At 47.3% G+C, this 22,204-nt stretch overlaps 1 protein-coding gene across 3 annotated transcripts in view; it reads left to right on the forward strand.

Moving 5' to 3' along the window:
• The first annotated feature begins 415 nt into the window (after nucleotides 1-415).
• The window catches only part of LOC135211891 (dnaJ-like protein 60), a 70,174-nt gene continuing 48,385 nt past the window's right edge, over nucleotides 416-22,204 (forward strand). The window contains exons 1-3 of one of the 3 annotated variants that reach the window (XM_064245118.1): nucleotides 416-433; nucleotides 6,459-6,622; nucleotides 7,016-7,109. In XM_064245118.1, the coding sequence (XP_064101188.1) occupies nucleotides 6,519-6,622; nucleotides 7,016-7,109 (198 nt within the window). In that variant the 5' untranslated portion in view covers nucleotides 416-433; nucleotides 6,459-6,518. Of the gene's footprint in view, nucleotides 434-1,017; nucleotides 1,036-1,110; nucleotides 1,256-6,458; nucleotides 6,623-7,015; nucleotides 7,110-22,204 lie in introns of those variants that run through there. The other 2 variants (XM_064245117.1, XM_064245116.1) reach the window with 2 other exon arrangements.

A 22,204-nucleotide genomic window follows, 5' to 3' on the forward strand; every position in this document is an offset into this window, starting at 1 on the left:
AACTTTAGCACACAGGCAGCGAAACGTGTTCGGAATTATTGGCCAACCAGTATTTATTAAGTTTTTTTCTTTATCCAGGCCCCTGGTAGATAATTAGTTTTAACCTCGGAATTCAACGAGACTGCAGACAAGGAGAATTTTCAACTTTGTGAAACTTTGGACAGTCACCTCTCGTTTCATAATGTCTTGGAAAGTACTTCAATTAAGGGTAGAATTTATCCAAAACATATAACATTCCCTGGTAGCCACACGCACAATCATACAGAAAAGAGAGGGAGAAAAAGAGAGAGGTGTACCTACAGATTCTTCTGAATGCCCTTCTCTAATCAGGAGCTGGTCTCTTACGTTATGTGACGTTATTTTCAAGGAAAGAAGATGAATTTGTATTCAGACCAACGGATAACTCCGCCATCCAAGTTAGAATTATTATGCGGTGAGCTAAATCCACAAGGAAATTAATATCACTAAAAATTTAAGTTTTGCATAAGAAACCAAAAATACTGATAAGCCTGAAAACATAATCCGAGTACTCAAATACTTTACAGTAGTGACAGTAGTTTGATTATAACTTATTTACATTCCTAACTTCCCTTTGAGTAACTTTTATTTTACGCTATTCCCTCACGACGTAGAATAAGTTAGAACTCTTACAATGACTAATACTTTCTGGAAAAAAGTTACCTTATTTCCACATGAGCAAAATTGAAGATTGGTATACATAGCACTATGTACCATTCTATTACACATATGCTATTATGTAATGTGACAAAGATGCATCCGAATCCGTTAAAGAAATATCCTCGAAATGTAATTTTACGACCGTCTAGCTTTATATTGGTCAAATTTTGCAGGTTATGTTGGAGCTATTATTATATTATTAATCAATATATAAATATAAGTATAGGTCATTACTAATGAGATATCATTTCCTCTCAGTATGACTTCAACGAAGACTGAATCCATACAAACGAACACTCAATTTTGGTATCTACCCTAAACAATGGAGGCCGAACCACCCTTCAAAACATTCTGAAAGTAATTCCTTTTATTATCGTGCTGACTTTGAATACCGATATATTTAGAAGTACAGAAATGCCACCCTCAAACTATATCGGACAGGACAAAGCAAACTTTCCCAACGGAAATCTTCAAGTGACAAGACAATTAAAAAGTACTTTCTCCTGTATCCCAGTTGACGACCATAGCTAATTACGTAAGGTCTTAAGCAAGTCCCTGTCCTTGTCGACATTTCCAAGTGAGTGCTTTTATTCTACGGGTTGTGCTTGTGTGTTCTTGCTATATTTTATTGAATTTGGTGAGTAATAGAATTAACCTACGGTACCCGAATTATATTAGTAGCTAGTAAGGTTAGGTTCTGTACCAGCATACCACCATCCTATGGTCGTGTTGTTGCTAGGCAGTGGTAGCTAAGTATCGTATCATTTGGTGTAATTTGTTAAATATCTACTACTAATTAAAACACCATTATATGTGTTCTGATATCTACCTGTAGGATTCTGTAGTTCTCAGTCAAATAGCTAAGGTGAAACAGGATACTAGGGGAAACATCAGTACAGGCCAACCCTCATCACGGTAGGACGGGTCTTATTCACTCGATATTTAATTGGTGAAACATGAATACAATTGCAACTCTAAGCATACCATTTAAAAGACTGAAGTTTCGTCAACATATTGTGATATATGAAAGCCCATACGAACTAAAAATAAGCATGTGAGCTCTTCGTAAAATATGTTTTCAAGGCAGTTTTGAAATCCAATATGGCGGCTACGTTTTTCATGGACGGTTCTCATCAGTGACGGACACCATCTTTCCCCAGCCTTCCCAGCACTCATTTGAACAATGTTAGCGTATGTATGTAACGTTTATTGATCTTACTCAAGATTGCAGTTGTAATCAGCACAATAAAACAACATTTTGTTGCCTATATTAGTGAAAGTATGAAACTTGTTATTCCCGGGGTTATGGTTGGAACTGAATTCATTCTTACCTTGTAATCGGCGGTTTTTATCCTTACTGCCATCACAACTGAAACTCCACAGTGCTTATTTGATTGTTATTATACACATTTTGGTCTCAGTTCACTCCACATTGCACTTTAAACCCGTTGCTGTTCCTGGTTTCTAAGCGCGCGCGCCATAAACACAATTACAAATAGCAGACGACGACAGACGACGACAGACGACGACAGACGACGAAACTGCAAAGTTTTATTCCCTAAACTGTTTACTTTACTCGTTATTTAGTTTAAATTTACATTGTTATTTTAAAATTTTGATTTAATTCATGTATATTATCCCTTTTTTGCAACCAAATTACCCCGAAAAATTACAGATATTTCTAACGGTAGATAAAATCAAATGTTTCTAACGCTTTCGTACATCTGGCTGCCGAAAACCATAGAGGAACGAATACGGAAAAGTTGCATGGGAGAGGAACGACTACGTTTTTTTTTTTTTTTTTGCTTTTTTTGTTTTTGCTAGCACTTTTCATTGATTTCAGTCTTTATTAGTATTTTTGAATTTCTTAATAATCGTATGCCAGAAATAAATGTAACCTTTAATGTTTGCATGCTTTAATGTTGCATGCTAAGAATGGCAAAATCATCGTTGCCACATTAGTGAGGCTTCACACATACGCCGTTCCATTATCCTGTTAAGCGTCCGCCCCTGATGAGCTCGCTGCTAACGTACCGTCACGCTTTTTTGTAATCAGCGATCATATCACTGATGATAGTTTTTCAAAGTTAATATTGATTTTTATGCTTGTTATTCATACTGTAATTAACTGTAGGAAATCTCTCTCTCTCTCTCTCTCTCTCTCTCTCTCTCTCTCTCTCTCTCTCTCTCTCTCTCTCTCTCTCTCTCTCTCTCTCTCTCTCTCGGAGTCCAGTCACTCGGCAAAGAAAAGTCATCTTCACTCCCGCAATTGGAAGAAAAGTTTGTATCATCACTGGAGGATTCAGAACTAGAGCTCTCATCATCAAATAGGTTATCAATATCACACTCCTCATCTAGTATTTGATTGATCTCACCTAAAGAAATATGCCTCCTCTTTGGGACATTCATTGTGAAAGACGCGAAATCCCAATTTTGTCTCGATAAAACGCCCGAAGGCGTATTGAAAAGAAAACCAACAGGGACAGCAGTTTTCTAGCATAAGCGACCACCAGGAAAGAGTTGCCAGGCTGGAAATAAGTTTCCCGTGTGCTGAGAGTGTTACCAAATGATGTTCCTACACTTTCTAATACGAAGTCCAACGTATTATTACGGGGCTGACGGCTTGACAAGCACAGTTAAAGTCTTGAACGTAATATCCCGTTGAAGGCGCTACCGAGTAGATCGCGGTAAACGTATTATTACGTGGGTGACGCTTAACAGGTTATAAACTGTTTCCATGAATTCTAGTTGTCATAGTAATGCAATAATGATAAAATTGCTTTAATATTTATGTATATACTTCCACTCCAACATAGCCTAATTTCACCAATTTCAACGTTTTGTGTGTAGTCTTATACCCAGTTGGAGGGTCAACACATACCGAATGGCAACAGAGAGAGAGAGAGAGAGAGAGAGAGAGAGAGAGAGAGAGAGAGAGAGAGAGAGAGAGAGAGAGAGAGAAAGGAAGGCGGAGGAACGAAGAAGAAAAGGGATGGCGGTGGAGGGGGGGGGGGGGTGGGAGAGGGTAGGTGGAGCTTTATACGCGTGTTCGTATCCATTTCTGCATAATGGAGTTTTTGTCTCTTGGTACAAGGACAAGTGTCGTTATTCTTTACGATTAGTGATTCACGATACCCTTATAAATTACGGCACTGGGTGTAATGCACTATAGCAAAATCTCGTTCTGTTAAGAGTGTTCGTTACAGAAATAGGTATTGCCCAAAAAACGTGCTTGCACTGTCTCTGAAACCCATAGTAGACATGCTGCTTAGTTTGTCAATCAAGTTTTTTATAACCAAAGTATATTTTGTTTTACAAGCTAGCTATTGAATAAATTTGTATTTTTCTCAGTCAAAACATATGCCCCTCAATGCTAACTTTCCTCTTTTAACGACTTTTCTGTCATTGCAAATTCGGCCCCATAATTTCCTTATGGTGCGAAAAACAGACAAGAGGCCCATGGACCGAACAAAAACGATTGCGTCACACTACGGCGATAATCCAGCAGTAAAACATCTTCATATATCCAAAAGTAAATAATAAAGATATATATGCGCATTACGATTATAACAATTACATGTATAGCTGATAACAATCTGCATGAATAACTGGTAAACTGTTCTGCAATGACAGTTGAGTATAGCAATTATTTACAATAGGTATGAAAGTCAAGATGTCGTGACGTCTAATACAGAACTTGAAAGAACGTTTCTAATTCAGAAAAATAATTACTTAAATTTGAGTCAGGGTCGAGTTACTTTTTCAATAACGAATATTTTCAAATTGAATCATTCATAATATGTAAAATATTGATGTTTTAAACTACTTATTTTAAAATTAGCCAAGAATGAGCACGCCCTCTCGTCATGCTTCTACCGCCAAAACAGCTGTTTTTACGCCTTGGCATTGTTTGTTTGATGAGAAATGCGTGGTTTCGATTGTTTGTGATAAAAGTGCTCACCAGCGTCTGTGGGTACAAGTGGTGTGCGGATTTATCACAGGAAATGGTTAGTTTATTGACACAAGCTACTCCGTAAACATCGAGATGGCGTTCAATCTTCTAAATACCTCGAGTTGTAAGTAAAAATGTTGAACGCGTTTTTTGGTGAGATTTCCACTGCCGTGGGCGCCATTTTCAGTACCCTCTGTTTAAATCTGTTTAAATCTTAAAATTTGGCCTTAATTTCTAACTTTGGGGAAAAATACTTACTTCGAAAGGAGAGTAGAGGTCTTTAGCTCCGTTTCTCACCAACAACAAGTCGCGACTGATGCCCATCTCGGGTGTCAGGACGCGTTATAATGTACTTTTCGGAGGGTGGCTTGCACTGATGGTAGCTGGCCTGCGTGGCCTGCTTTGATGTTTTTACCCTAGGTAGTTAAGAGTCAGCTCCACCGAAGCAACACCTTGAGACCTCTACTTTCCTATCGAAGTCAGTTTTTTCTCCCAAGTCACAAATGATGGCCATATATAATTTCCGATCTTTGGGCAGGTGGTCTGCACTGGTAGAGGTGGCTGCCAGGTGGCCATTGGTATTTTTAACCCTATTTTGTATTTCTTACTTACTTGACCAGTGTTGTTGGTGCAAAACTCTTGGTTTTGTGTTTCTTCAGCCCCTAAGCCTTTATATAAGAAGCTATGTGGTGCCCTACTCCCAAGTCTGGCTTTTAGCTATATTGGGGGAAACCCTGTATGAAGACAACTGGTCTCAGATGCATAAATTATAAATTATTGTTACTTTGGGCGGTTCTAGGGCTGTGAAGTTAAGAAGGTACGGTCTGATGAGGTTAGGACATGGCATTTTAGGAAAGGTTAGGTTTGTTTTTGTCTGCTGAACCTGTTCCCATCTTTCTACACTCGCCCCCTTTGAAACAGTTGGTTGCTCATGGAGTCTCTGTAATACGGAGAGATGTTGTGGCCTAGCCTCAGTATTCTGGTTGACCCTTTATTTTCCAACGTTGGCAAAGGAGTCTACTGCTGATGCTAATGTTCTTGCTTTGTAGCTAAAGCCTGTTAACACTCCAAACGATGTTGTGGTTCCTGTTAGAGAAATTCTGTAGGTTCTCTCTTACTAGCTAAATTCTGCAGGTTCTCTCCTTGTTAGCTATCTGCCTGCCTCAGCTTTTGTCCTGGCCATCGTAGGAGTTAAGAAAAAGATTCAGGGCTGGAGTAAGGTAAGGATGTGAAAATACGCTTCTTCCTCATCTTGAGCACAGTAATCTCCGGGAAGCCACCACAGCACTTTCATCAAACTCAATTTTGTTGACTGAGTGAATTTGAGGAGTCACGCTACAGGTGAGACTTTTTGAATACTGTGGTCTCAGCTTGCCAGTGGGCAGTCTGATCTGTGTGTAAGAGGGTTCCCTTCCCTGCAGTTCCTCTCCTTGAGCACAGTGATCTTGGGAAGGTGAGCACGGTCCCTTCATCAAATCCAGTCTTGTTGATCAAGTAAACCTAAGGCACTTGTTAGAAGTGCAACGGTCAGTTGAGTATGACATTGATTTTTAGTAGAGCTTTTGTTTATAATGAAAGGAATCAATCCATAACACATATTTCTTAGTGATGCCTATCCCCCTTTATTGATTACATATTATAAAGAAGATTTTGAATTTTTTTTGTTTTTGTACATCTAGGTAAAAAATGTTAGCCACCACGATGTGATGATTTATTGAGTTGTTGAAAAGTGGTTGTAGTATATAATTTTATGAAGTATATTGTTGATGTATGATATAAAAGTCAGAATTCAAGCATTTGGTAATTAATACTTAAATTTGTCTTTTAGATGACAGTTGTTGATCAGAGAGAAGAATTCCCTTTATAAAATCTACCTCATTACAAGAGGATGCAAAGCAAAGGCCTTGAACGACTCTGCTTTGGGAAGCGGCTCATTCTTGGGAGCCTTTGTTGGCATCGCTATTTGGCTGCACGAATGTTAAGCTCATCAAGGTACTGTATGTTAGGAATGAACTTAATGATTTATTTTTAGAATTAAGTGGTTACAGGCATCATGGATATGTCATTCATTATCTAGTATCTGAGGTGGTGATAATTTATTTTTGATCTTTTTAAAACATATATTTCAGAAAAAAAAATGAACCCCCAATTACCATAATGGAATTGGTAGGATAAAGTAGAATTTCTTAAAAAGAAAAGGCTTCACTGCAGCTCACTAAGGAATGTCCATTTATTCAGCAGAATCTGCAATTTCATCATAATGAGTTTTGCCATACACAAATTTGTAGGGAGGCATATAAGCATTTTAGAAATACTACTGACAGCTCCATAAGTAGTGCATCATGACATTAAGAGGAGAATTGATTTATTCAACTTTCTTTTCAGGGCTTCAACAAAGACCCACTATGAAGTGCTAGGAGTGAAAGATGACTGCACTCCCACTGAAATTAAGGATTCTTTCATTCGCCTGTCAAAAGAGGTTTGTTAAATGTTTATACAGCGGAACCCCCGTATTCGCGGACTTACACATTCGCATATTTCTCTCTGGAACGTTTCCCTGCATTATTCACAAAAAAAATTCGCCTATTCGCGGTATTTTTCTATGAGAAATATCCACACAAATTCCTGGTTTGTTCCGATACGTAATACAAACCATCGGTCCTTTAACAATAGGAAGTAGCTAGCGGCAGCTGGAACGGTCGTAAGCTTCGAACAAGGGGAGAACGGTAGTTAACTGCTTGTCCGACAGTCGCGCGCCGCGCGACTGGGAGGTAAACAAATCACTTTTGCTTTCGGCCGCGGGTGTGAAGGACGTGTTCGTCATCGCTCTCTGCCCGCTTCATCGTCGTATGCTTTGTTTATATTGTGTTTTCTACTAATGGTTTGTTTGACTTGAAAATGAAACTGTAAGTACACTGTTTCATTTTCATTACTTAATTATGAACCAACATGGAGTTATCGCCGTAGATGCGGCGATTTCCTCTCTTTCATGAATTGAACCCTTGAATTAATGTCTCGGTGCCGAGGGCGGGCGCGCTCGCGCCAGAAGTCGATGTATTTTGGAAGGGCGAAACTGTGTAATTGAAAAAATGTTTAACGTTACTCTTTTCATTTATATTTTTGCCCTGTGGCGTTCGTTACGAGAGAAGTGTGATTGCGCTCGGACACCCGAGCCTTTTAAATTTTGTATAATAGAATGGCAATGAAAGTGGTAGTTAGCAAATTGCAATGCAATATTCTTTTCATTTTCCACATTTATTTTTTGTCATGAAATTTAATTTGGGATCAACTTTTTGTATTCTTACCCGGGAATTGATCCTTACGATTTTTTTATGTGAAAATGAAATCGCAAGTGCAGTATTCTGTTTCATTTTCATATATATTTTATGATAGCATCATATTATTGATCAAGTTTCCGTTCTTACCCGGGAATTGATCTTTTCCCCTTTAGTTCTATGAAGTGAATCGCAAGGGCAGTATTCTGTTTCATTTTCATATTCTTTTCACTGCTGTGCGGGGGTAGGGGAAGCGAAGGTCTGCCAGGAAGTCGTCGGAAAGCTCTCCCGCGACTCCCTTGGTATCCGATTCTTCGTCTTCCTTCCTGCCCTTCGCTCAGCTTCTTTGTTGTATTTTGTATTTGGGGTCTTCCTTGCGTTCGGGTGGGGCATGTCTTCCCCCCCGTGCGTGAGGGAACCCCTCTTACTAATCTATCTATGTTACCGCAGGTGCTACATCCGTGGGAGACGACCTTGGACAGTATGGACCACCGCGGAGGCAGGGCGTGCCTAGCATCCACGGGCTGCTGCAGCGTCTAGCGAGGTCTGGGGCGGTCTCCACTACTACCACGGCCGCTTATGCTGCTCCCCCCCCTCTTGGTCTACACTCCCCATGCTGTGTCGATGACGCCGTCTGCCGCTACTAGGGCCGCAGCCGTACCGAGGTGGGGTTTGCCGCCGCCGCCATGTTTTCTTCGTGGTTGCCCTGCCCCAGACTTCCGCTGTTCCAGCAGCTCGCCCCTGCCCTGGACCGGCCGCCAGGGACCCAGGTTCCGCTGGCTGCCGATGATTCTACGAGGCGATCGCTGGGCCTGCCGTACCTGCCGCTGATGTGATTCCCGCGTTGTTGGCTTGGCTGTCCCTTCTTGGGTCTACCTGCTGCCGCTGTTTTCCTGCCGCTCCTGAGCTGGTTGCTGTTCCTGTCGCTCCTGGTTCCTGTGCCTGTCCATGCTGGTCCTGCCCACGGTGTGTCTTCCCCAGTCCCAGGTCCTTCCGGACAGGTGCAGTCGGGCCGTGTTGCTTCGGCAATAGCCCCGGCTCCGGCCTGGATGAGGACCTGACGACTGTCCTGCGTGAGCTGACGAGGAAGGGGGGGGAGGAGAAGAGGAAGCTGTCATCTTCGTCTTCATCGTCTGCTGCTGCCTCTTCCCCTTCGACTTCTAAGGCCCATAAGCCGAAGAAGAAGAAGGCTGCCTTCCCCCCTAAAGAAGTCTCCCCTTCGGGAACTTCTAAGGGCCCGTCCCACCCCGGTGGGACGGGGGGTCCTTCTGCTGGTCCTCTGCTCCTTCGGGAGGCGGGGCCCGTCTCCCCTTCCGTAGGAAGAGATAGACGGGGACCAGAGGAGTATCGGTTTAGCTCTGGTACTTCCTCGCCTGGTGCTAGCGGCGATGCGCTACGCCAGGTTCCGGCTCGGTCTCTCGTTCGCGAGAGATCCCGAGTGTACGCTTCTCCCTCGGGAGACCGTGCAGCCAAGTTTCGGCGCCAGAGTTCGCTCGGCGCCAAGACGCGGCACGGAGCAGAAGGCTGGTGAGAGACGCTCAGGTGACTCTTGCCAGGCCAGCGGCCGCTCTTGCAGCGACCAGCTGGTAACAACCCGGGTTTTTCCCCCCTAAGAAGGCTCCTTCGGGACCTTCTAAGGGCCCGTCTCGCTCCGGCGATTCGGGGAGCTCTTCTGCTGGTCCTCCTGCTCCCTCGGGAACAGGGCCCGTCTTTTCTTCTACCAAGGAGAAGAAGACGGGGACCAGAGGAGTACCAGCTTTGGCTGGCACTTCCTCGCCTGGTTCTAGCGGTTCTGCCGCTAAACCAGGATCCGCCTCGGCTTCTCGTTAGCGAGAAGTACCGATGGACGGTCTCTCCCGCGGTAGATCGTCCAGCCAAAGTCTTGACGGGCCCGAGCTCGCTCGCCGTCAAGACCGAGCGCGGAGCAGAAGACGGCGAGAGTCGTGCAGACGACTCTCGTCAGGCCGTGGACAGCTCTCGACAGCACCAGCTGGCTTGCTCAGGGTTGACGTGACGGTCCGCTGACAGCCACGAGTTTGAGGCGAGGAAGGGGTCCCCGCGGCCGTCGGTACCAACCACGGCTGTACCAGCGGCTCGACGCGCCGACGAGGACGCTCGCCGTCTCACCGCGACAGCGAAACCTAGCAGGTCACCTGACGCCGCTCCCATCGGGACCGGGCGGAGATGGTAACCAGCAACAGCTCGCCTGACGCTAGAGATCAGCGTCGACGTTCTCAGCCGAGCCTCTCGCCCCATGGCGAGCGGCAAGGCTAGGCCTGCTGCTCCGATCGCTCCACCGCGGGTTGACGATCAGCAGCAGCCCTCCAAGCACGCTGGTCCTGCCAGCGAGCTAGGGGGTGGGGGGGCGTCAGGTCTGCCTCTCCTGTACCTTCAACCTCCTCGGGCTACACCGGGAGGAGCGAGGTACCTATGAGTGATCGCGAGAGGTGCGCCGCTCGCGATCCCGCTATGACGCCGTATGGACCAGGCACGGTTTCTAGGACCGACCAGGACATACGCGCAAGTAGCTGGAGGCGACCGTCAGGGGTCTGCCGCTGTTCCTCCTTCGAAGGGAGGAGTATCTCGGGATCTGTTCTTGCTGGAGGGACTGGACGGTCCTACTCCGCAAGACGCGGTTACTCCCGAGATACAGAGGAATTTGCAGAAGTCATTAAGCTGATTCGTCAGCATAATGACCTTGCGGAATGCTTGCCGCTCCCTCCAGCAGAGCCCACGTCTCTGCACGAGTCGTTTTGGGGCCCGAGAGGGAACCCACACCGACGGTGGGTCTGCCGCGATCGGAGCTTTCCGATTCTGTCTCGAACCAGAGTCTCTCGTCTCCGGACCAAGAAGCTCTCTCAGTTCTGGCCGGTCGATCAAGCTACTTCCACCTCCTCTACTGCGACAGCGGCATTTCTACGTGTCTTCGGACACCGTATTTAAATACTCCTTCGGTCCTCCTGAGAGGTTTCGACCTCGACGAGGACTGGAATGAGTCGGAGGACGGTATCGCTCTCTCCTGTCAGGTGTCGATCAGCCCCACCCAGACGACGTTCACAGTGGCGGCGACCCTTACCTACAGTGAGAGTTCGTAACCCTCCGCGGGAAAACGTTTTCTCCTGACGATACGTTTTGCCCAGACTCTGAGAGACCATCGCCGCAAGGCGATGGCTGTTCCTATTCTTCTCCAACTGCTAGTTCACTGGAAGGCGAGCGAGTATCCAATTCCTCCCCCATTCCCTCTCTCCTTACCGCTACGAGGGAAAGGGGAGGGATCCTACAGAGATTTCTCTGTAGGATCCCACGTTCGGGACTCCGCTACCCGGGGGGACCTTCGGGTCCTACCTGACGTAAGCCCCGGTCGTTGAGGAGGGATCCTGCCCCATTCTCTATTTCTACGGGAATCGAGAGGACCACCAGCCGATATCGTTTCACGAATTCGGTGGGGTTTCGCAGACTGCTTAGAATTCTAAGGAATTTCTAGCGCATTCAGAGTGTTTCGAGTTTTTTTTACGATCTCCAAACACTTAGGCGAGACCACGGTCTAAAGTGAGCGAGACGAGAATCCCCGATGTTACATGATAATCGGGAACCTCGCCTATGCTCGAATTCCTGGAATTTCTAGCATTGGGAAGGGAAAAGACTGCTGCTGAAAGAAACTATCTTACAGTAGGCGACCAACCTGGAATAGAGAAGACGGACGGGAATATCCAGTTTGGCTTGAACTATCGTCTTAGTATTCTGTTCACCATTGAAGCTTTCTTCGAGGAAGACTTCTCCTTCACCTCTTTGATAGAGATCGAAGGTGGTCGATCTCCAATCCCTTATTTTGTTTTCTGGAAGGAAAGAATTTAGGATGGAGATCGTTGTTCAGAATCCTACAAATATACTACGTATATTAACCTCGCGACATGATTCTACTAAGCAGTTGAATGGTCCGAGGGGTAGGCGCACATCCTAGTTTTATCTACGGGATTGCGACTTAGACGAGAAGTGTTTCTAATTGAACTGCAACTCGGGGTTGCCTGCAACCTCCCAGGAGTTTTCAGTTTCAATTTTATATACTTATGGTTTTGTCACGACAACACCATTTCAACTTTTATATTTAACCGAAATTCGTTTCGCCTAAATATAATTGCTCGAGCATATCTTTTATGCTCGGTAGTTCTAGCCGAACGCATTCCTTCATGGAATAATGGATTACATGGCAACTCAGGATGACGAGTCGGCGAGAGCTCAGGCTCAACTACTGCGTATTGAACTGCCTGACAGCAGCTCAGTATCAGCTGGGCCTCCGAGATGCACGGTCAGTTATGTCTCTCTCTCCCCTGGTTTGATTGACTACCGAACCATATCTCTGCCCAACAATCATGGACTTAGGTCTCTGATTAATGGGGATTCTCGCAATAATGAGGACCACATACTGTTGTGACGCTAGATTCCATCGCCTTCGACATTGCGAGAATTTTCAACAGAGATATCTCTTGGACTCTTTCATCTTTCTGTTTACCGCACGGTAACGAAGTCTGTTTACAAGTCTCCCGCTGCATCGCACTGCGATAATGCGAATGATTTTGCAGACATCTGAGTTTGTCTTCAAAATATCTCGTATTCGTAGGTGTACAATTGTTCATTGTTCAACCCGAATTACAAGATGTTTCACAAGACATCGCCTACTCCCTCGACATGACAGCTCTACTTCCAAATGTTCAGGCCCATGAGAAGCAGTTCTTCAGGCGGCTTTCCCCTGTGTTTTCATTACTGAAGAACGCCCCGCTTTCATTGCAACTACGACTTCTCACCGGACAGCAATGAATAGCGGGTTTAGCGTTTTCAGTCATTTGTAAGCACAGGTTATGAATCTTGAGAATCCTTCTCTCGATTCGTCTGTGAAGACTAGGTTGCATTCAATATCTACCTTCGTCTTCAACGGTACATAGTGTTGTTTCTCCTTAGCTGAGATTCAACAACCATGAGATGTTTTGCCTTCAGGGACCTCGGTCTCTAGAAGCAATTGAACTTTCGCCTGTTGGGCACATGCCTTAAGAGAATCATCACCTCGCTGTCCGGCATTGGTGACAAACAAATACATTATTTGTTTGGTCTCTCGGCATAACCCTTTAAAGGCGAAGGTCACGTGACTTACTCGGATGCTTTGACAACTTGCCTCCTACCGAACGCAGTCAGTCGGCAGCTGTCAGAGCGGCCGAGTCAGTTTTACGAACTCGCTGGTTGACTTAGTTCGTTGTTACAGAGCAATCATTACTTCGTTTTAATAGCTTGTCACAGTACCCATACCATCGACACCCCACCATGGAGTGTCGGTGTCCTATCCACTACCGAGAACTTCGCTGCATGGGGATAGGGGATGCGAGAGACTTCGTGGCAAACGGACAGACCAGTATGGGTACTGGACATCACCGAAGTAGAGAAGAGGGATAGGTCATGCGACTATTTCCTTCTTTTCCTCTGAGGAACTGCATGACTTCTCCTGCGAAGTCAAGCATCCAGGGGATGGGGGATCCGTGACGCTCGATTTCGTACCGAACTTCGTAGCGAAGACTCAGAACCCTTCGGTCCCTGACGATAGGTTCGAGTCGTTCACAATCCCCTCCCTAAATGGACTTCACCGCCTTCGATGCGAAGGAGTGCTGCCTTGTCCGCAAGAACTTCTCCGTGGCGCAGGTACTGAAGGCAGGGGTCTGGTCCAACCAGACCACATGCCCTTCCTTCTACCTTCGGGATATTGCCCACAGGTCCTTGGATCTTTTTCCTTGGGACCCGTGGTGGCTGCTCAACACGTTGTGTAGCGAACCCAGACCCTCGCGAGGCTGAACAGCATCGAGTCCTGGTGTGACCGTAAGAATGGATGAGTGAATGAGAGAGTGACTGGCTCCTCTTCCCATCTTTTTCTTCCCCTCTACCTGTGGTTAGAGGGACACGGTCGTCACCCTGCTGGATTAGGACAAGATGCAGGTGAGCTACTCAACAGAGCCCCATCCTATCCCTTTCACTAGGGATAGGAGCGTATATCCACCACTTCCTCCAACAAGGGGGAGGAAGTGGATGCCAGCTTGAGACAACCCATACTTTATGTTTGCCTCTTGCAAACAGGAACAGTTCTTGCTTTGCTGGTACGAAGAGATACGCTTTGCCTCTCTCTTAGTACTCGGCCCCAGAGGTCTGACCATTGATCCTACGGTGCACACCCCGATCAATCGACAGAGGCTTGGATCCCTCCCTCGCTCTTACGACCAGGGAGGCATTCCAGGGTGGGATGGACGAACACCAGTCTGTTCATCAAAAGACTCAGATTCCTCCACCAAGAAGTGAGTCTTCCATATTGTTAAAGGACCGATGGTTTGTATTACGTATCGGAACAAATGACAATTTGGTCGAAAATTGCATTTTTCCTAACTATACAAACCTAGGTCCTTTACATATAGTCCCTCCTCATGCCACCCCTCACTCTGCGTATTTTGCATGGGCCAAAAGCAAAGTGATTTGTTGCCGCCGCGACTGTCGGACAAGCAGTTAACTACCGTTCTCCACCCCTTGTTCGAAGCTTACGACCGTTCCAGCTGCCGCTAGCTACTTCCTATTGTTAAGGACCTCAGGTTTGTATAGTTAGGAAAAATGCAATTTTTTCGACAAATTGTCATTTTTTTATCAATTTTGTCATAAATCCACTTTTTTGCAATAAAACTATTAAAAAACCTGGTATAAAAAATTTTGGTTTTTGGTGGGCTTATCTTGAGTTTTAACTACCAAAATAGGGGTTTTAAGCATTCTTATAGGGGTTCCAAATATTCGCGGGTTCTAACTATTCATGGGGGGGGTGGGGGTCTGGTACGCATCCCCCCACGAATACGGGTGGGAGGCCCACTGTATTATGGTTTCAAGTTTATGTTATTAATCTCCACATTTTTGGAAAGGTCCTTATTTCAATACTAATATCCAGTGATGACAAAGAAAATTTTTTCTTGGGAAGAGGTGTTGGCTTAGCCTTCATTTGTGAGCTGTGGATTTGGGTATTGTTTCAGGTATGGACTTGGTCACTTATATGTATAGGGACAGAAATCAGATTATGATGACCATTTATGAGGAATAACTGTTTTCAAACAGGTTTCAGTGAAAAATAAAAACTGTATCAACTATCAACTGCATCTCCATTGGTCATTTTGTAAAAAACTGCATCTCCATTGGTCATATTACTTTACTGTATTCTCTTTCTGTGAGAGATAATCAGTAGTGTTTCTGGACCAACCTCCAGCAAGACTTCTTTAAAGAAAGGTTCTGATTAGTTTACTCCTTGTATTATCTTCCTCTTCGCCCTCAGAGGATGACAAATGGTTTGGAGAGGATTTTGTTGAAGGGATTGGTTGTTGTCATCTTAGTGTTTTGAAGGGAAACGCTGTCTCTTCCAACTCCCTCTAAGTTCTTGGGAGATTGTTGGAATGTAGGGCAGTTCCCCATCACTAGTGAAAAATAGTAGCTTTAATATAAAACTAAAATCACAAAGCAGGAGACCTGCCAGCATGCAAAGCATACAAAGGTACTGTTTAGTCATTAAAATGCCAATGGGGCATAAGAGATATTAAAAAAAAATTAGTTCAAAAAACAGGTAGGAATATAGCTCAAAAATTCATTCAGAATGCCAAAAAATGTCAGTTGTTCCGATACGTAATACCAAACCATCGATTCCTTTAACAATAGGAAGTAGCTAGCGGCAGCTGGAACGGTCGTAAGCTCGAACAAGGGGAGAACGGTAGTTAACTGCTTGTCCGACAGTCGCGCGCCGCGCGACTGGGAGGTAAACAAATCACTTTTGCTTTCGCCGCGTGTGAAGGACGTGTTCGTCATCGCTCTCTGCCCGCTCATCGTCGTATGCTTTGTTTATATTGTGTTTTCTACTAATGGTTTGTTTGACTTGAAAATGAAACTGTAAGTACACTGTTTTCATTTTCATTACTTAATTATGAACCAACATGGAGTTATCGCCGTAGATGCGGCGATTTCCTCTCTTTTCATGAATTGAACCCTTGATTATGCCTCGGTGCCGAGGGCGGGCGCGCTCGCGCCGAGTCATGTATTTTGGGCGAAAGTGTGTAATTGAAAAATGTAAGTACTCTTTTCATTATATGTTTGCCCTGTGCGTTCGTTACCGAGTGTGTGTTTGCGCTCGGCACGAGCCTTTTAATTTTGTATAATAGAATGCAATGAAAGTGGATTCGCAATTGCAATATTCTTTTCATTTTCATTTATTTATTTGCATGAAATTTAATTTGGATCAATTTTCGTTCTTACCCGGGAATTGATCCTTACGATTTTTTTATGTGAAATGAAATCGCAAGTGCAGTATTCTGTTTCATTTTCATATATGATAGCATCATATTATTGGATCAAGTTTCCGTTCTTACCCGGGAATTGATCTTTTCCCTTTAAGTTCTATGAAGTGAATCGCAGGGCAGTATTCTGTTTCATTTTCATATTACTTTTCACTGCTGCGGGGGTAGGGGAAGCGAAGGTCTGCCAGGAAGTCGTCGGAAAGCTCTCCGCGACTCCCTTGGTATCCGATTCTTCGTCTTCCTTCCTGCCCCCCGCTCAGCTTCTTCGTTGTCTTTTGTATTTGGGGTCTTCGCCTTGCGTTCGGGGTGGGGCATGTCTTCCCCCCACTTGCGTGAGGGAACCCCTCTTACTAATCTATCTATGTTACCGCAGGTGCTACATCCGTGGGAGACGACCTTGGACAGGTATGGACCACCGCGGAGGCAGGGCGTGCCTAGCATCCACGGGCTGCTGCGCGTCTAGCGAGTCTGGGGCGGTCTCCACTACTACCACGGCCGCTTATGCTGCTCCCCCCCCTCCTGGTCTACACTCCCCATGCTGTGTCGATGACGCCGTCTGCCGCTACTAGGGCCGCACCGCCGTACCGAGGTGGTGGGGTTGCCGCCGCCGCCTGTTTTCTTCGTGTTGCCTGCCCCAGACTTCCGCTGTTCCAGCAGCTCGCCCCTGGACCGGCCGCCAGGACCCAGGTTCCGCTGGCTGCCGATGATTCTACGAGGCGATCGCTGGGCCTGCCGTACCTGCCGCTGATGTGATTCCCGCTGTTGGCTTGGCTGTCCCTTCTGGGTCTACCGCTGCCGCTGTTCCTGCCGCTCCTGAGCTGGTTGCTGTTCCTGCCGCTCCTGAGCTGGTTGCTGTTCCTGTCGCTCCTGATTCCTGTGCCTGTCCATGCTGGTCCTGCCCACGGTGTGTCCTTCCCAGTCCCAGGTCCTTCCGACAGGTGCAGTCGGGCCCTGTTGCTTCGGCAACTGCCCCGGCTCCCTCCTGGATGGAGGACCTGACGACTGTCCTGCGAGAGCTGACGAGGAAGAGGAGAAGAGGAAGCTGTCATCTTCGTCTTCATCGTCTGCTGCTGCCTCTTCCCCTTCGACTTCTAAGGCCCATAAGCCGAAGAAGAAGAAGGCTGCCCTTCCCCCCTAAGAAGTCTCCTTCAGGGAACTTCTAAGGCCCGTCCCACCTCGTGGGACGGGGGGTCCTTCTGCTGGTCCTCCTGCTCCTTCTGGGAGCGGGGCCCGTCTCCCCTTCCGTAAGGAAGAGATAGTCGGGGACCAGAGGAGTATCGGTAGTCTCTGGTACTTCCTCGCCTGGTGCTAGCGGCGATGCCGCTACGCCAGGTTCCGGCTCGGTCTCTCGTTCGCGAGAGATCCCGAGTGTACGTTCTCCCTCGGGAGACCGTGCAGCCAAGTTTCGGCGCCAGAGTTCGCTCGGCGCCAAGACGCGGCACGAGCAGAAGGCGTGAGAGACGCTCAGGTGACTCTTGCCAGGCCAGCGGCCGCTCTTTGCAGCGACCAGCTGGTAACCCGGGTTTTCCCCCCTAAGAAGGCTCCTTCGGGACCTTCTAAGGGCCCGTCTCGCTCCGGCGATTCGGGGAGCTCTTCTGCTGGTCCTCCTGCTCCCTCGGGAAACAGGCCCGTCTTTTTTCTTCTACCAAGGAGAAGAAGACGGGACCAGAGGAGTACCAGCTTCGGCTGGCACTTCCTCGCCTGGTTTTAGCGGTTCTGCGCTAAACCAGGATCCGCCTCGGCTTCTCGTTAGCGAGAAGTACCGAGTGACGGTCTCCCGCGGGAGACCGTCCAGCCAAAGTCTTGACACTCGAGCTCGCTCGCCGCCAAGACCGAAGCGCGGAGCAGAAGACTGGCGAGTGTCGTGCAGACGACTCTCGCTAGGCCAGTGGACGCTCTCGCAGCGACCAGCTGGCTGCTCGGGCTGACGTGACGGTCGCTGACCAGCCACGGGTTGAGGCGAGGAAGGGGTCCCCGCGGTCGTCGGTACAGCCACGGCTGGTACCAGCGGCTCGACGCGCCGAGAGGACGCTCGCCGGTCTCACCGCGACAACGAGACCTAGCAGGTCACCTGACGCCGCTCCTATCGGGACGGGCGGAGACGGTAACCAGCAACAGCTCGCCTGACGCTAGACATCAGCGTCGACGTTCTCAGTCGAGCCGCTCGCCATAGGTGAGCGGCACGGCCAGGCCTGCAGATCGATCCCCACCGCGGGTTGGTGATCGGCTGCAGCCCCCACGTACGCTGGTCCTGCCAGCGAGCGGGGGGGACGTCAGGTCTGTCTCTCTACCACTACCTTCAACTTCCTCGGGCTACACGGAAGGAGGCGAGGTAGCTAGGAGTGACCGTGAGAGGTGCGCCGCTCACGATCCCGTCACGACGCCGCACGTGCCCACGTATGGTCTTAGGGACCAACCAGGACGTACGCGCAAGTGATTGGAGGCGACCGTCAGGGGGAGAGGGGGTAGCGTCAGTTCTGTCTCTGTCCGATACCTTCAACTTCCTCGGCATACGCCAGGAGGAGCGAGGTATATAGGAGTGATCGTGAGAGATGCGCCGCTCACGATCCCGTCACGACGCCGCACGTGCCAGGTTGGTCTTAGGACCAACCAGGACGTACGCGCAAGTGATTGGAGGCAACCGTCAGGGATCTGTTTGCTGGCCCTTCTTCTGAAGGAGGAGGGGTCCTGGAGCTGCTCTTGTTGGAGGGACTGGACGGTCCTACTCCTCAAGACGCTGTAGCTTCCGAGATTCAGAGTAACTTTACCCAGGTTATTGCACTGATTCGTCAGCACAACGACCGGGGGGAAGGATCGCCGCTCCCACCAGCAGAGCCCATGTCTCTGCTCGAGTCGTTTTGGGGCCCGAGAGGGAACCCAAACCGACCGGTGGGTTTGCCGCGATCGGAGCTTGCCGATTCTGTCTTGAACCAGAAGTCTCTCGTCTCCGGACAAGAAGGCTCTCTCAGTTCTGGCCGGTCGATCAAGCTACTTCCACCTCCTCTACTGCGACAGCGGCGTTTCTACGTGTCTTCGGACACCGATTTAAATACTCCTCGTCCTCCTGAGAGGTTTCGACTCGACGAGGACTGGAATGATCGGAGGACGGTATCGGCTCTCTCCTGTCAGGTGTCAATCAGCCCCACCCAGACGGACGTTCACAGTGGCGGCAGACCCTTACCTACAGTGAGGAGTTCGTAAACCCTCCTCGGGAAAACGTTTTCTCCTGACGATACGTTTTCCCAGACTCTAAGAGGCCATCGCCGCAAGGCGATGGCTGCTCCTACTCTTCTCCAACTGCTAGTTCCACTGGGAAGGCGAGCGAGTATCCAACTTCCTCCCCCATTCCCTCTCTCCTTACGGCTACGAGGGAAAGGGGAAGGATCCTACAGAGATTTCTCTGTAGGATCCCACGTTGGGGACTGCGCTACCAGGGGGGACCTTCGGGTCCTACCTGACGTAAGCCCCGGTCGTTGAGGAGGGATCCTGCCCCATTCTCGATTTCTACGGGAATCGAGAGGACCACCAGCCGATATCGTTTGACGAATTCGTGGGGTTTCGCAGACTGCTTAGAATTCTACGGAATTTCTAGCGCATTCAGAGTGTTAGAGTTTCTTACGATCTCCAACACCTTAGGCGAGACCACGGTCCAAAGTTGAGCGAGACGAGAATCCCCGATATGTTACACGATAATCGGGAACCTCGCCTATGCTCGAATTCCTGGAATTTCTAGCATTAGGAAGAAGACTGCTGCTGAAAGAAGACTATCTCACAGTAGGGCGACCCAACAATGGAATAGAGAAGAACGGACTGGGAATATCCAGTTTGGCTGGAACTATCGTCTTAGTATTCTGTTCACCATTGAAGCTTTCCTTCGAGGAAGACTTCTCCTTCACTCTCTTTAATAGAGAACGAAGGTGGTCAATCTCCAATCCTTATTTTTGTTTTCTTGAAGGAAAGAATTTAGGATGGAGATCGTTGTTCAGAATCCTACAAATATACTACGTATATTAACCTCGCGACATGATTCTGCTAAGCAGTTGAATGGTCCGAGGGGTAGGCGCATATCCTGGTTATTCTACGGATTGCGACTTAGACGAAAAGTATTCTAATTGAAACTGCAAACCCGGGTTGCCTGCAACCTCCAGGAGTTTCCAGTTTCAATTTTATATACTTATGGTGTTGTCACAACAACACCATTTAAGCTTTTATATTTACCGAAATTCGTTTCGCTTAAATATAAATTGCTCGAGCATATCTTTTATGCTCCTGTGGTTCTAGCCGAACGCATTCCTTCGTGAAAGGATTTACTGGGCACTCAGGATGACGAATCAGCGACAGCTACTGCGTATTGAATTGCCCCGAGGCATTTTCAGTTATCAGCTGCCGCTTTGAGATAGACGAATGTTTATGTCTTTCTCACCTGCTTGGATTGAATAACAACCGTATCTCTGCCCAACAATCACGGGACTTAAGTCTCTGATTAACGGGGATTCTCTCATACATGAATGACTATCTACTGCTGTGAAACGCTAGTATTCATCGTCTTCGGTATTGCGAGAATTTTAAACAGAGATATCTATTCGACTCTCATCTTTCTGTTTACCGCACGGTAACAGAATTCTGTAATAGTCTCTTGCTGCATCGTATCCCGATAATGCGAATGATTTTTGCGGAATCTGAGTTTGTCCCCAAAAATCTTGTATTCGGAGGTGTACAATTGTTCATTGTTCACCCCGGATTAGCAGATGTATTGAAAGACATCGCCTACTCCCACACCTGCCAGCTCTACTTCCAAACGTTCAGCCCATGAGAAGCAGTTCTTCAAGCGGCACTCCCCTGTGTTTCATTACTGAAGAACGCCCCGCTTTCATTGCACAACGGACAGCAATGAAATGGCGGTTAGCGTTTTCAGTCATTTGTAAGCACAGGTTTAGAATCTTGAGATTCCTTCTCTCGATTCAGCTGGAAGACGTAGGTTGCATTCATTGCCTACCTTCGTCTTCAACGTTCACATAGTGTTTTTTCTTTCCTTAAGCTGAGATCCAACGTCTATGAGATTTTCTTGCCAGCAGGGACCTCGGTCTTTTGAAGGCAATTGACTTTCGCCTTTTGAGCTTATGCATTAAGAGAATCATCGCCGTGCCGTCCGGCATCGTGACTAACAAATATTTTATTTGTTTGGTCTCTCAGCATAACTTTAAAGGGCGAAGGTCACGTGACTTACCCGGATGCTTGGACAACTTGCCTCTACTGATTCCGAACCAGTCAGTCGGCAGCTGTCAAAGCGCCCAAGTCAGTTACGAACTATGCTGTGGACTTAGTTCGGTTGTTCCAGAGCAATCATTACTTCGTCTTAATAGCTTGTCAGTATGAGTACTGTACATAACCAAAGTCGAGAAGAGGGATAGGTCATACGACTATTCCCTTCTTTTCGTCTTAGGTAACTGCATGACTTCTCTTGAGAAGTCAAGCACAAGGGATGGGGATTTGTGACGCTCGATTTCGTACCGATCTTCGTAGCGAAGACTCAGAACCCTTCGGTAACTGACGATGGGTTCGAGTCCTTCACAATACCCTCCCTAATGGACTTCACCGCCTTCGATGCGAAGGAGATGCTGCCTTGTCCGCAAGAACTTCTCCTTGGCGCAGGTACTGAAGGCAGGGGTCTGGTCCAACCAGACCACATGCCCTTCCTTCTACCTTCGGGATATTGCCCACAGGTCCTTGGATCTTTTTCCTTGGGACCCGTGGTGGCTGCTCAACACGTTGTGTAGCGAACCCAGACCCTCGCAGGCTGAACAGCATCGAGTCCTGGTGTGACCGTAAGAATGGATGGTGAATGAGAGTGTGACTGGCTCCTCTTCTTCCCATCTTTTTCTTCCCCTCTCACCTGTGGTTAGAGGGACACGGTCGTCACCCTCTGCTGGATAAGGACAAGATTGCAGGTG

This window comes from Macrobrachium nipponense, chromosome 40 (assembly GCF_015104395.2).
Source record: "Macrobrachium nipponense isolate FS-2020 chromosome 40, ASM1510439v2, whole genome shotgun sequence".
NCBI classification, from domain to species: domain Eukaryota; kingdom Metazoa; phylum Arthropoda; class Malacostraca; order Decapoda; family Palaemonidae; genus Macrobrachium; species Macrobrachium nipponense.